The sequence below is a fragment of the Polypterus senegalus genome, chromosome 13 (assembly GCF_016835505.1).
Source record: "Polypterus senegalus isolate Bchr_013 chromosome 13, ASM1683550v1, whole genome shotgun sequence".
In the NCBI taxonomy this organism is placed as follows: domain Eukaryota; kingdom Metazoa; phylum Chordata; class Cladistia; order Polypteriformes; family Polypteridae; genus Polypterus; species Polypterus senegalus.
In genome coordinates, this window is record NC_053166.1 from 129,088,394 (window position 1) to 129,103,899 (window position 15,506).

The following is a 15,506-nucleotide window of genomic DNA, read 5'->3' on the forward strand; positions in this document are numbered from 1 at the left end:
TATATCAATTTTTTGTCTTCATTAGGAAAATACAATAATGATACTCTCACGTCAATACAACCAATTATACCGTGATCTGCTCCACTAAGAACAGTATTGACAGAGTTGTATATTAGGAGTCAACAAGCTACGCAGGTGCCGCAATGGTAGCACAGCTGTCTTGCAGTAAGAAGCTTATGAGTTTGCATCCGCGGTCCTCCCTGTATGAAATATTATTAATAGGGTTACATAACCCTTTTTTTTCCATTTAACCAAAAATTCCACCATGCACCAATAGCAAGCAAAGCAAGCTATCAACAGGAGAGTTGGGCCACCGGGCACACCCCTTGTATGACTAAAACACAAGAATCTAGTACATTTTGCTGCTAACTGTGCAGTAATAAAAGTGGTATACTGTGTAAAGTTTACCATTCGATCATATCAAACAATGGTTAGATTTTCAGTTTGGATTTCAATGACACCACTGAGAAGCCTAACTCTGCTGTTACACTATATATGTTACAAACACTCAATATATGTCATTTTCTGTTTTCAACACAAGCCAATACAAGATAAACAGTAATTACTTTTTTTCTCTCCTTTATCCCAGGCAATTCCAGATTCTTTTACTTGAGCTGTGATTCCCAACATCATGGACACTGTTAGAAGATCTGTTATTTGGATTACAAAACGTTCCTATACAGAGAATAAAAAAAGTCAATGCACAACAGTCAATTAATTAGTTATCTAAAATCTAGGAGTAAAAGAAGAATTAGCTTCTATTGAAAAATAAATTTACTTTAAACTCCATGTCTATATAGGATGGTTCTTTTCTCTCTTGCATTAATCCAAGACAAAATGACTGAAAATTGATCTCATGCTTAGTCTGCTTAATTATTTCTCTTAGAAGAGCCCGAGAAGCTCGCAGATAATCTTCTTTGTTGGTCAGCAAATCTTGAAAAACCATTGCAAGGTACTAAGGGGAAGCAAAAGAAAAGAACATAAAGTAAATCAAAACTATATATACACTTGATTTAAAAAGGAGTTTCAAGGCTGCACAAGGTAAACACTGAAATTCAGTGCTGAGAAACAAGTACCACACCTGAAAAATTTCATACTAAGTTCCATAAAGATTTTTTCTATAAGACAACTTGATAAGACTACTCTATCTGACTTACATAAAAATGAAGACATCCGATTACCGTTTTTATATGTTTAAAGTGGGAGAAAAAAAATAACATTTACTTGAACATGTTATATATGTTGAACTTAAAAGACACATTTAATACATTATAATAAAAAAATAATTCTACATAATTCACTTTCTCATTTAATAAATACAACTTAACTCACAAGTTTCAAAATAGCAAACATTATGGCAACTTATAAACTTGCATATTTATGCTTACCTTAGGAGCATGTTCAGGACTGTGCAATAGAATTGTATGAAGGACTTGCATGTTATTTGGATTTCTTGCACTTGATAGCTCATTAAAAATCACAAATTTCACCATTGTCCCAAGATTGTCCTTGTGTGCACTTAGAAGCTCCCTGTTTTAGACAATAAGTAGTAGTACATATTGTTATTTACAATATTAATACAATTCTTAGAGGGGAGTTTATATTATAAATTTTCATCTAGACGTGTGTCTCCATTAATAAACTTAAACATATGTTTTGCAATAAAACAAGCACAATGAAATATGAAATGCAGTTTACCTAGTCACTTATCAGTGAGAAACCCAAAATAATACAATGGGAGAGAACCTGAACAGGCTGTGCTGTGCTGGAGGGGACCATAATGTTTACAATGACACGTCAATAGCATATACAGTGAATTTCAACATTTATAGAAACAACATTAAATCATTGTTTTACATATATCTTTAATTTGTGAAAAAAGTAATTACCATAAAATAAGTAGAGGTTAACCTGTTTCCTTTAATTTCATTTTCTTAAATAGACCCTTATTAATATCTGTGACTGTCATCAATAAGATGCTGAAACTAACACTGTTATTTATGTTGTTCACATTCAAATTCTTTAATTTAGTCATTAGATTTGAAAACAAGTCATATAATTATTTCTGTTTGCAGCAATGCAGTTATTATTAGTCCATAACCTTTCCAGGGGTCATTTTTTTAAATAAATAAAAGTAGAGCCAAACCAACTGTTGCAATGCTACAACTAAGACAAGATATTAGTTAGTCATGAACTAGAGTCAGTCTTCTCCCAATCTGTAGAAAAAAAGTTGCAAAGAGAAAAGCAAATTTTAAACATAACAGGTGGACAAGCAAGACTTGTTGGTTATCTACTATAAAAAAAAAAACCCACTAGGTCTGTGTGTCCGGTCCCTCTTCTGATCTGACTTCTCAGTTTGGCTATGGCGATGCGACAAAAGGGGAAGTACACATGTGAGACACATGGGAAGGCATAAAGGCGCACAAGGCATGCCAAGAGCACTGCCTTTAAAAAAGGCAAGTATAAAACCAAAAGGGACAAGAAAGATGTCTTTACAGTAATGTCAAGTCTAAGAAAGCAGGCTTTACAGGAACGTGCTTGAGAGAGGGAGTGCCAGTTAAGAGACATTCACACATGCAAATATAGAGGAAAGACACTAAAGGTACACTTGGGGCAACAGATAGCAAATATTTTTATTACATTACCTGTCTTTGACAGGAACTGTGGCTAGTACCCTTATAATGCTCTATTCATAATCCAAATTTCACATAAATTGCTTGTGTGGATTGACTATGCATGTGAAAACACAATAAAAATGTACTGTGCTGCATCATGATTTTTTTTTTTATATAAACATTTTTGTGACTGTAGTTAACAAAATATTTGACCTCACACGGAAGAGAAATACTTCCTTTATGATAACGATAAATAAAAATACAACTCGCAGAATTCTATTGTAGACTCAAAAGGACTATATTTAACATTATTACAGTAAATAGTCTGACTGAAACTAAAGTAGATAAGTTGTTGAAAAAAATCACATTCAGAAATTTGGAGAACTAAAAACTTTTTTTGCCTTACCTGACACACAGCATGTAATGATTTAATAGGACTTTAGGCTTCAGTCGGATTTTAATAAGGTTTGAAGAAACTTCCATGTCTTCGGTCCCGTGGGTGTTGCAGTTCATGCAAAGTGACATAAGCAAATCCTGCGCTGGACGAGTCAGCTGGTCAAAGAAAAAGAATCTTAGGATACCTCTGCCTGAGACAATGAAGCTTTAAAAATGTATATTATTATGTGTGTGTATATATATATATATATTTTTTTAAAAGGGTAAAAAGTTAAGAAATGTTTAAACCTTTGGATTTTGCAGCCACATCTCTAGACGTTGAACAGCCATCAGTCGAACCTCCTTGTACCCGCATGTAGCTGTCAGCAGTCTTAATAAATTACGGGATACATTATCCATTGGCTGTCGCCGATTTAACTGATCTCGCAAGACATCCAAAACATAATCTTCTACACTTTCTGATAACTCTTCGTACCTAAAAGGAAACATTTAAACACAACACAGCAGTGAAAATATAAACAATAAAAAGTTTTAGAGTGTACATGAATTGAAAAAACAAGCCATGAGATGCAGTATAATGTAAACCCATGCCTATAATCTCTGAACTAAGGTGACTTCAAATTTACAAAGGTACTGACAGACACATGAATGTACACTCTACTAGAAAAATGGTTACTGCAGAGTGATACAATAACACAACCTTTTTTTGAAACACAGCCGTTCCCAGGCAAATCAATGGAAAACAATGTGAAAGAAATAAAAACAATGAATGTTAACAATGTCTGTGATGCTTTACATTTCTTTAAGTGGACTTCAGTCATAGATCTTGTGGGCAGCATTGTCAGTAGACGTACTAAATAGCTTTGACATATTCTAACGCACAAAAAGTGAATAACAGCAATGCCAGTGGTATAAAATTATCATATTTTTATTTTCATTTTAAAGAGTACAACACTATAAGTATAAAATATAAATAAAATAAAATACAGAAGTATAAAATATTCATATTTTTATTTTTTTATTATAAAAGAATACAACACCAAATATAAGTTTATAAAAAAGTGTTTTCAATGTATTACCTGGGCATGATTGTTCCTTCTTCTTCAGGACTAAGTTTTTCCTCAGCAATTAGTAGCTCAGCTTGGTTGTCATCATCATCAGGAGTTGAAGGGTGGGGACTACTTCCTAAAAAAGCATGTGTGAAGCTGTTTTATGATTTTGTTTTTTTAAATTTGAGGTATTACAAATATGTGAAAGCTCTTACATGCACACACTGTACCTGCACTAAGGTCGCCACCAGATCGGCCAGTATCTGTCTGTAACAGCATGCTTTTTGGAGGCATCTTTGTACAAAATGCAGTCTGTATGTTATCAACAAAGTTTTTACAGTGTGGACTATCAACCCAAATCCGCTCACCAAGAGAGTCTTCAATGTAAACCTAAAACAAAACCAGTCAACTTTTTATGCAGATATTCATATAAACATACCTTCAATGGGCTACATTGTAGTTATCACAAAAAACAACACCAAACTATTGAGAATATCAAGTTTTTATTGCATTTATTTTCAAATTCTATGCTAAAATTAAAACTTTAAAACTTTTTTTTCTCATTTTTACCTTTACAAAGATTTCTGGCCAGTTTTCATCTTCCTCGTAGGCAGCCATTAATAGATTACAAGCCAACACTGAAACAAGATTGTTCCCCTTAGCTTTAAAATTGATGGATGCATCCCGTCGCAACAAACTGCACAAGGCCTACAAAAGACACGGCTGGTTATTACAGAAATGGAAAATAACGCCTGACTGTAACTTAGTCACACATTGGAAAAGCATTATACATTACAAGCAATATTTTAAATTAAAAAGAAGTCTACAATGAAGGAGTACTACTCAAATTTACTATCACTTTACAGTATTACATGTAAAAAAAAATGTTTTAATCTACTCAAGCTTACTTACAGAAGTAGCTCTCTATCCTTGTACCATTAACACAACATAATAAGAAAACTACCATTACCGCATCAGAAAGCTAAATTAAACATATAAGTGTATATACTGTATATACATACACACACTTCCCTACTATGATGGACTGGTATGCTTTAGACTCCATATACCCACAACATTAAAATGAATACAGTATTGTGTACAGTTTGGGATGATATACACACGTTTTTCTGTTGGACTCACACTCTTACAAATGTACTGACCAGGCTTTTTAGCCAGCATTCTTGGTGGTAGTAGTGGTTGCCCATTGGTTAGTGGTGCTACATCCAGTCTTATCTGTACTTGGTTGTTGTTAGTGTGGAGTTTGTAGAATATTGTGTTATAATGAATTTTGAAATTTTCAGGCAAACTGATAGTTCCCACCCATGTAACTAGTGTAAAAGGACAGAGGCTAGTGATCACACTAGCTGGGAATGAAATTTTCAGTTTACAGAGAAAAAAAAAACATGCACTATGATGAAAGAAATACATATTTATTCAAAAATGTAGGTAGGTGTGGGAAAAGTGTTTGCAATGTGTAGTCCTAAAAAGGACCATTAAAGCTGCTTGCAATTTATATTTTACACAATACAAATAAAACTGATAGTATTCCATAAAATATGCAAAGAACATTAAACAAAAGTGCATGACAGAGTACCTCGGTGAAAACAGATTCTCTCAAAGAATAGGGAAAAGGTCAGAACTGCTGCCTAATGATTTTAAAAGCTAGGGTTTAAAATGGTGTCCAGTCATGTGTGTTAGAGAGACGTGTAAATCTAAATTGGCCTTCTGTTGTGTGAATGTGGCAGGGTGGTTGTGTTTGTGTGGGTCCTGCATTGAACTGGCACTGCCCCCAAAGTTGAGATAAATAACAAATGCTACCAGAATATATAAGAAATAACAACTATTACCAATATATAATAAGACAAAAATATCTCCATGATTTACTCACCTCAATCACTCCTTCTGTAGCAAAAACATTGGGTTTAATTTTAGCAAGAAACATCAAGCTGAGGTACAAAGTAATATCTGGTTTTGCACGATTCATCTTCAGCTGCTTTACTGCCCCACATAACACCCCTTCAATACGGTCATCGTTACCTTCTAATTCTGCAGCTTCAACTTCATCAAGAAGCACTGCAGGAGGAACTGTGAAACAAAGCAATAATTACAGTATATTCACTAGGTTATTAACAAACATACTACTGGAATTAAAGAAATGTATGTTTTCTTGTGCTGATGATACAACTTTAACTAGATTTTTATTACAGGTTGCTATCTATTTATGAAGATCAGTATCACCTTTCTTGTATCTTTTTGTTACTCTAGTCTGTGGTCTTCTTAAATTATTACAACAAATATTAATGATAGAAGAAGTACCTTTTGATACATTTCACAATATTGTGTGCTATGGAAAGTACTCACAAAAAGGATGGTATGTGAAGACTGATAGAAAATATACTGTCACTGTGACTTAAACAGTTCATACAACAGTTGTGATCCTCTTTAATCTAATGTGAGCAGTTTTTACAAACAAGATTACATTTTCAGATTAGTACAACTTCTGGTCTTACAAAAAATGAACTACAAGAAGACTCTCTGCAGGACTGAAGGTTCTCCGACTACAGCTACCAAGAAGAAACAAGTATGTTTTATAATAGAACCTATGAATTTATAAAACAGTGCCAACAATCACAAAGAAATCCATATGAAGATGCTAAGTAGTGTACTGCCATGTGAAGACAATCCCCTAAAGTCCATTAATCCTACATAAAATGAGTTATTACACAGAGTACACATTTAGTAAAGTACTTTATAGGCAAATTTATAATACAGATGACACCTTTTCATTATATTATAAAATCACAGGAATGCCATATCATCTTTATTTTAAATAAAAACAACATTTGGCATTAGGAATACCACGATCATTAAAACTGATTGGATTATGTATCATTTTATTTTGTTAAAATATGGAACTCCTTCACATTTAAATGGGAGTTTATTTTAGTCAATAATGTAAAAAATGCTGCTGACAACTGTAAAACCCTTGAACTATTACTTATAGATACATATGACACACAGAAGGCTCAGGGGTCTTCTTTAATTCATATCTAGCAAGCTCTGAAACATTGACTTTTTTGTTTTGTAGCCAACCCATGAATTGATAAATATGTCTTAGGACATTAGCCTGCGAGAAGATGAACCCCCAAGTATGGTGCATTTTATAACATAGTTTTAGCCTGGACGTCTCCAGCAATTTGGAGCATGCATGGGTCTATCTAATTTCTCTGAAGCTGATCCTGAAAGACATTTAAATATGTTCTATAGTATTATGCTAAAATCAAATTACTTAATGGCAGAAGTGTGCTCAGGACAATGTACAGTGTATGCTTGAACCAAACATAAAAATTTAAATGGGTCAGAGAAATCACTTCAGGCACAATCACAGCAAAATATAGACTTTTAATTAGTTATCATGATATCCTAAATATCTTCTGAAAAACTGTAATTGAGATTATATTATTTTTTTTATAATTAAATTAATTATGCCACTCTCCTAAGAAGCCTAAATTTGCTGTTCACCCAGGCTATTATTTTCATATTCAAAGTCTCTCCCAACTCAGCTGTGGGAAACTGTAATTCATGTAGATCATCCAAAAGCCTCTTATTGTCCTGATTTTCTCCTAAATAGTCATTCTTGGAAGAAGCCATATTCTTATACACATAAACACATCAGGCCCTTTTGCTGATTGATGCAATTCAACCAATTTATTTAATGACTGACTGAATGATAATAATGCGGTTTTTGCTAGCACCTATAGTACCAACTGGGAGATTTCCCAAAGGTTAGGTGCATTTAATATCAAATTATTAAAAGCAAACTCATTAGTTTCTAATGAGTTTGGACACAGTTTGTGCGAGGAATTTTCAGATTTGGAAACGACTGGAGATCCTAATGTGATGTGGGAGACCTTCCATGACAAGACCCTAAAGGTTGCTGAGGGTTGTGTTGGTGTTACCGGTGTTCCCAGAAGGAGGTGTTTCATCTCAAAGGGCACCCTGGATATCATCGAGAGGAGTCGCAGCGCACGGCTCAATGGCAACTCTGGTCTGTACCGGGAACTGAGAAGGACGGCTGCGAGGGCTCTGAGGGCAGATGAAGAGGCGTTTGTTAGAGGAATCTGTGAGCAAGTGACACACCATCTGTGGTTTAGCAACTCACGTTCTGCTTACAGGAATCAAAACATTACGCACACCTAAATCTGTTCCTCAGAGAGTCGCAGTCAGGGTGGCTGATGGAACGGTCCATATGGATGACACTGCAGTTGTGACCCGCTGGGCTGGCTACTTTGAGCAGGTGTTCAAAGCTGATCCTCTGGCTAGGACGTTGGATATCTCTGACCGCATCCTGGCACTAAGGGTTCTCATGGATTTTCGTAAAGCGTTCGACTCAGTTGATCGAGCTGCCCTGTGGGACATCCTGAGGGTTCGTGGGATCCCCTCGAGGCTGCTGGATATCATGGCCAGCCTGTATACTGGTGCTGTGCGGAGTGAAGGCAGGACCTCTGCATTTTTCCCCAGTTGATTCTGGGGTTCGTCAGGGGTGTGTTCTTGCTCCTACTCTGTTCAATGCTTGTATGGACTGGGTGTTGGGCAAGGTCGTGGGGTCCAGCGGCTGTGGGACATCTGTTGGTGAAGAAAGATTCACAGATCTTGACTTTGCTGACGATGCTGTGATCTTCACGGAGTCAACAGGGGCCCTGATCGGGGAGCTTGAGAGACTGAGTGAGGAGTTTGAGTGTCTGCGCTTGCGAGTGTCCTGGATAAAAACCAAGATACAGGCCTTTAATGACCTCTTAGGCACAGTCATCAGCAGTGTGTCTGTTTGCGGAGAGAGTGTTGACCTTTTTGAGAGGTATACTTACCTTGGCAGTGACATTCATGTCTCTGGTGACTCTTCCTGTGAAGTCAGTACATGGATTTGAAGAGCATGGGGGTTCATGAGGTCGCTGGAAAGGTGTGTGTGGTGCTCCCGATATCTATGCAAAAGGACGTAGGGCCAACTCCTTAGAGCCCTGGTGCTTCCTGTCTTGCTATATGGTTGCAAGACATGGATGCTATCCAGGGACCTGAGACAAAGACTGGACTCCTTTGGTACCGTGTCTCTTTGGAGAATCCTTGGGTACTGTTGGTTTGACTTTGTGTCAATTGAGCAGTTGCTCATGGAGTCCCGAATGAGGCACATTACCTGCACTGTGAGGGAGCGTCAGTTATGACACTACGGCCATGTGGCACGTTTCCCCAAGGGTGATCCGGCTTGTAAGATCCTCATTGTTGGGGACCCGAGTGGCTGGACCAGGCCAAGGGGTAGCCCACGTAACACCTGGCTGTGGCAGATAGAGGGTCATTTCCAGAGGGTGGGAATGGACCGTGCGTCTGCCTGGGGGGTTGCAAACTAGGATCCCTAGTTATTTTATCGTGTAGTGAGTGCGGCAATGCACTGTACCACTGCATGCTCCTTGACTTGACTTGACTTGATTTAAAGCAACTTGGAGGCCAACTATTTACGTCACTTACAAAGACAACTGGTTGAACAAGGTACTCTGGTTTTCCTTCTATATTCAAACAGTGTACATACATTTTTTAAATATTGGTCCCATGGTTTGTATGCAAGTGGGCCCAAACTGTGATTGCGTCCAAGCTTAGCGTCTGCCTTATCACCAAATGAATAATGGCAGACTCCAGATGCTATCAACCATTGAATTAGACTAAGCAGGATGAGAAAAAAACAGATTTAGGAATTTTGTTTGCACTGATAACTGGAAAGACCTGATATTAGATATGATTCAATAATATACTGTAATACAATTAAAAAGGTGAGAACATACCTTCAATTGGTACTACAGAAGGCTCCTTAATAGAGGGGGAAATTGCACGTTTATCTGCGGTTGCAACATCTGCTAACCTGCCTAAGGCACTCAATGGAGGCGTAGAGGAAAGTTTTGGCCGTTTGGTGAGTCCTGAAAGACCAGATGGCGGTGGGAGAGCTGTAGGTGCTTCTCTTTTACGATCAGGAGGTAAGCTTGCCGAGGCAGGTTTCAAAAGAGCTGTTGTAGCTTTTGGTTCTGGCGCCTGGCTTTTGGAACCCAGTGCTATAAAATCGCCAGGTGGTGGGTGCCCTAAGGAACAAAATCAAAACTTTATGACAGTTCATCATTTTGAAGGGGCACAACTATATAGAATAGGGCTAGGAAAGCAACTTCTCTCACCTGAAGACTTTGCAGCACTGCTTGGCCGCCTAATTGTTGTAGGCTTTGGTCGATTCATTCTGGTGAAACTTAACTCACTTAAAAGAAAGTGAATAGGTTATAACCTAAAAATAATAAATAATAAATTTATGAAGTACATTTCAAATGCTAAAAAACTACAGTAACCATTACTTTAAAAATATGTACAGATAGGGTTCGAAAAATACTTTAGGTTTTATTTCATTTAAATATTTGTAATTATCCAAGCAATTCAGACTACCTGTGTGGCAAATGCATATGTACAGCATATTTATATTTACTGCAAGGTAAAGCAATACCAAGTTTAAATAAAAAAAATTCAAACAACAAAGCCTAAATGTGTCAATTAAGATTATTTAACAAACTGGCTTTCAGTGTAATTCAAAGCAGAACACTTCATCATTACCTAAAATATGTCATATATGGCATGCAATGACTGTCAGTTTTCTGAAAGACCCCCTTTTAAAATTCATTTCATAGGCTGTATCCATATATAACTGTGCAGAAATACACTTACACCTGCCATCAAAATGCGTCTGTGGTGACCACTTGCGTTAATACACACAGCACATCTCACTGCAGCTACTAGTAGTCTGCAGTTAGAACAGGAACAGGCTACTCACAATGGCTAAACATGAAAAAAAATCAACAAGAAGGTGATATGCCACACGGCCATTAGGAAAGGTTGTGTTTTAGCAAGACACCAAAGACATGACGGTCTCCTGAGGGAGATGGCAGGTCAATTTTAAACACACTACTGCTGCCACTCTGTTTACTATTAAAGCTACGCAGGTGTCAAGGCTGGCCACTGGTCCTTTAGCGGCTTACTTCACCAATGCCACCAACCCACACAATTCTGTTTTTTTCCCCACTAACTTGAATTTCTGTATGTGCAGAGAAAACACATTTATGTTTGGTGTGGCTAATGCTGCTGGAAATGTCACAGTGCTGAATCTAGAGGGCAACAAAGTGTATGGGATTAAAGGATGGAAAAAGCTACAGTGAATTCTGTATTTTAAAAATTACTTTTTTTTTTTACTTTTCAAAAATGCATAATCATTACGTGCTTATTTAAAAGGTAATACTTGAGCCATAGGAGTATTGACAGCAGCTTCTGTTATGAAATATATCTGCAATAACAAATTCTGTATTTTGGTAATAACTGATTATTATTTATCCCTAAAAACTGCCAACTCGTTTTATGTTAAGATTAGGAACTTCAAGTACTAGTAAAAATAACTTATTTAATTAAAACGAAGAGTGTTTTTGAAATAGCTTCTTATTTTTTTAGTGTTTGCATTAGCAGAAAATACGACGTTGCTAATAAATTTAAATAAAAAAAACAAGCTGCTTCGTCATGACTGCAGCAGAAGTGCAAGTGAGGAAATATGGGGGTGGGTGGTGGTATTCGGACGGACTTACATAGTCTCGTTTACTGGGGGATCTTTGAGGTATAAACGTTGAGAACCCCAAACCAAACATGTAAGGTATGACCGATGGTGATTTACAGTGCGTTAAAATTAATCATTTACAGTGTCAGTCATATGAGAAAAATCTACGTGAAGATCGCCACAAGGCTACATTTCATGTGTTTACTATTAAAAAATGTAAATGTGCGATACATAGAGTAGGAAACTAAATAAAAACATTAATATTTTTCTTCTTATTTCTACATGTGCAGATTGACAGCTATTAATCTGGAGTATTCTTGTTTAATACCGCGATGAAAACATACATAAAAAACAATCACAAACACTTATGGTTAAAGTGTTCTACTTTCGAAATAGATAACCTGCAACTCTAAAGCACTTGCGATAATAAAATCATCTAATATATAACCAATATGGTTAAAGTTACATATGTTATGTAGTACGTGCTACATTTAATAACAACTTACAAATACATTATAGACTATGTCAAAATATAGATATTTAAAAAGTACCGTTCAGCTAAAAATCACCGACAAGTGCCTATGTTTCCATCTTCTTTACTAATCATAATCGGAACAAACCAGGGAACCATCGTCCAGGCACGAGAGGAAGCGGAAATACCAGAAATGATGTAACACCTACCGGCTTCAAGTTGTGAAATCGGAACCAAATACAGTGTTTGAGTGCTACTACGGAACTTTAATAACATGGACAGTAAAACATATGCGTATGTAAAACCGGGATAAAGTGAGTAGTCCGATTAAAAAAAAAACTTTTCCGAGTTTCCCTTTGGCAAAACGCTACAATGTTATAAAGATGCGCTGAATACCCCATATGTGTTACTTGCCCGATTTGCTGTTTTCAACTGCCCTGCTTTAGCTGACTGATATTTTATAATGGTGTTGGAAATATTACGCGTTTCGAGCCTTTTAATTTCAATGTGTTCAATTAACATTAGTAAACTACACTTTTAACCGTAAAAGACAGTCATTTGCAATGGGTGGATCATTCGACTTTTTTTTTTTTTTGCAGGAGGGCTTCTGCCGTAAATGTTCATACCCGGTGCGCCCCTTATATGTACATTATAGTTAATGCTACACCCCTTTATTAAAAATTCGGCAAAATGGAAAGTCAAATGGAATTTTGTGAATGGTTTTTAGCAGGATTACGAGCGCTAGTCAGCTGTTTTCGTGGTTGACTGTTTAGTGAAACCTGGACACCAGTTTACAAGTTTGTCGAGCTGCCAGGAGAATGAAAATGAAGAAATGCGTTTATCTTGGGCAAGGAAAAGGGTGGATGTTTTAAGTGCCCAGAATGAACACGCGGATTGACTGAGTACTGCTATTAGGCATTGAATAAAGAAAGGGGTAAAACAACAAAAAGCAATACAAGGCAACACTGGTAGACACTTTTTACATGGCTCTCCGTTTGCGTCAAATGCCGTTCAGTGACATCTACTGGCCATTTAAATTATTTCAATTAGTTTTAGTAAGTGGAAAAAAAACGCGTTAATTTCATTGCTTTTGTTATTCCTGTTCACTTGCCTGCTAATAAGGTAAATATCTATTTTCGACATTTCCACAGAATTTCTTTAGTAAGCTAGAGAGCATCATTGTTAATCCAAGATGATCGACTTTAAGGGACAGATGTATAAAAAAGGAGGTTACGATGCATAACGATGCCATAGGCAGTCCTGTCAGTGTTTTGTAATTTACTTATGACTCTATTTAAAATATTTACATGTTACATTCACTTATTTGCCTGACACCTTTACCCAAGGCGAATTACATCGTGTGAAATACAATTGTTACATTGCGTTTGTGTGTGTGTGCAGTTGGAGCAGGGGCAGGTGAAGAGACTTGCTCAAGTTCACACAGTGTCGGTAGCAGGATTTGAAGTCCAAAGCCTTAATCACTACGCCATAGAATAATTTATTTTATTAAAATATAAATTGGGGGTAACCTAGTCTATTAGAAGAGCTTTGATTACCTCCACAATTTTTTATGATCAGGAGGTAATTATACTATACTATACTTCCTTAGAAGGTTGGCGTCCTTCAACATCTGCAATAAGATGCTACAGATTTTCTACCAGATAGTTGTGGCGAGTGCCCTCTTCTACACGGTGGTGTGCATAAAGAAGAAGGACGTCTTACGCCTGGACAAACTTGTTAGGAAGGCAGGCTCTATTATAGGAATAAAGCTGGACAGTTTAACATATGTAGCAGAGCGACGGACACTAAGCAAACTCCTGTCAATCATGGAGAATTCACTGCATTCCACTGAACAGTGTCATCTCCAGGCAGAGGAGCAGCTTCAGCAACAGACTGCTGTCACCATCCTGCTCCACTGACAGACTGAGGAGATCGTTCCTCCCCCACACTATGCGACTCTTCAGTTCCACCGGGGGGTAAACGCTAACATTGTTCAAAGTTTTTGTCTGTTTTTATCTGCATTTTTATTACTCTGTAATTTAATATTGTTTTTCTATCAGTATGCTGCTGCTGGAATATGTGAATTTCCCCTTGGGGATTAATAAAGTATCTATCTATCTATCTATCTATCTATCTATCTATCTATCTATCTATCTATCTATCTATCTATCTATCTATCAGATAGAGTTAGTATCATAGGCTCATACCAACTAGCGAGCCGCGTACTCATCACAGATTTTAAGAAAATGAAAATGAATAATGGGTCTACCTCGTCATCTCCTCACTCGTTGAAGGATGCCCGGGCCGGTTTTGAGACTCAGTCTGGCTCCTGATCAGTATTGAATGTTTATACAGTAGCATGCTTGCTAGCAATTGAACTTCGCATTATCCTTGAACTTAGTCAGACTTTCTCTTTCCATTTTACACTTCACTTTACACGGCAAAGGTTATCACATTTTTTTTTTAATGTCCAGGGCACCGCCTCCTCCTTAGTCCTTATTCGTCCAGCTTATTGGTTACTGCTGCTGTCAATCGCTTCTGCTTCGCCCTTTGGGTACATAAAACCCCCACTCAGCACTGCACAGAACATACAGGTTATCATAATATTAATACATTTTAACAAATAATAAAGTGCATTCTAATTTTCTTTTTTCTATATTGTCACTAAATTTAAATCAAATCAGTAAAAAAACATTTTTGATATTTTGGGATATTTTTCAAATTGTATAATTTTTCCCTAAACATTCCTTCATTCATTTTCCATCACTTATCCAAAGCCAGGTCACATAGGGTAAAAGTCTTAGCAATGAGGACCATACGTCCTTTTCCCCAACCACACTTGCCAGCTCATACTGTGGGATCCCAAGGCATTTCCAGGCCATCTGGAAGCTATAATCCTCCCAGCAATTGCTATGTCTTCCCCAGGGTCTCCTTCCAGCTGATCATGTCCTTAAAACCTCCACAGTGAGGCATCCAAGAGTCAGATGCCCAAACCACCTCAATTTTCTCTTCTCAATGTTGAGGGTCAACACCTGCAGGAGGAATAGGGGCCGAGTGCAATGTGACCTTGGCAACGATCGAAGGTCGAGGCCTTGGTGGACTGGAATCCAGATGTTCAAATGGACTCCTGTAAATACTGATAATGTAATATGTCCTTTCTTAGCAGATATGTACTGGCTTAGATGTACAATCCTGCCAAAATGCAGCCCTTTAACCAAATGGAAGTTAGTGTTTTGTTGGAGTGTATGAATTGATTTAGTGAGTGAATGAGTCATGCAACTTTGCATTATATATTATGATAAATCGTGTTGGGGTCTATGGCAGTGGGCGAGGTTTAAAAAAATAGTACGCTG

General features: G+C 37.1%; 1 protein-coding gene across 2 annotated transcripts in view; it reads right to left on the minus strand.

The window, feature by feature from the left end:
• Positions 1-12,320, minus strand: part of ints1 (integrator complex subunit 1) — a 73,914-nt gene extending 61,594 nt beyond the window's left edge. The window contains exons 1-12 of one of the 2 annotated variants that reach the window (XM_039773965.1): positions 12,233-12,320; positions 10,273-10,349; positions 9,892-10,182; positions 5,952-6,148; positions 4,631-4,768; positions 4,291-4,450; positions 4,091-4,196; positions 3,300-3,486; positions 3,022-3,167; positions 1,389-1,530; positions 779-955; positions 567-675 (exon numbers count right to left, since the gene is read on the minus strand). In XM_039773965.1, coding sequence (XP_039629899.1) covers positions 567-675; positions 779-955; positions 1,389-1,530; positions 3,022-3,167; positions 3,300-3,486; positions 4,091-4,196; positions 4,291-4,450; positions 4,631-4,768; positions 5,952-6,148; positions 9,892-10,182; positions 10,273-10,330 — 1,711 coding nt within the window. In that variant the 5' untranslated portion in view covers positions 10,331-10,349; positions 12,233-12,320. Of the gene's footprint in view, positions 1-566; positions 676-778; positions 956-1,388; positions 1,531-3,021; positions 3,168-3,299; positions 3,487-4,090; positions 4,197-4,290; positions 4,451-4,630; positions 4,769-5,951; positions 6,149-9,891; positions 10,183-10,272; positions 10,377-12,232 lie in introns of both variants that reach the window. The other variant, XM_039773964.1, reaches the window with a different exon arrangement.
• Between the last annotated feature and the right edge of the window lie 3,186 nt (positions 12,321-15,506).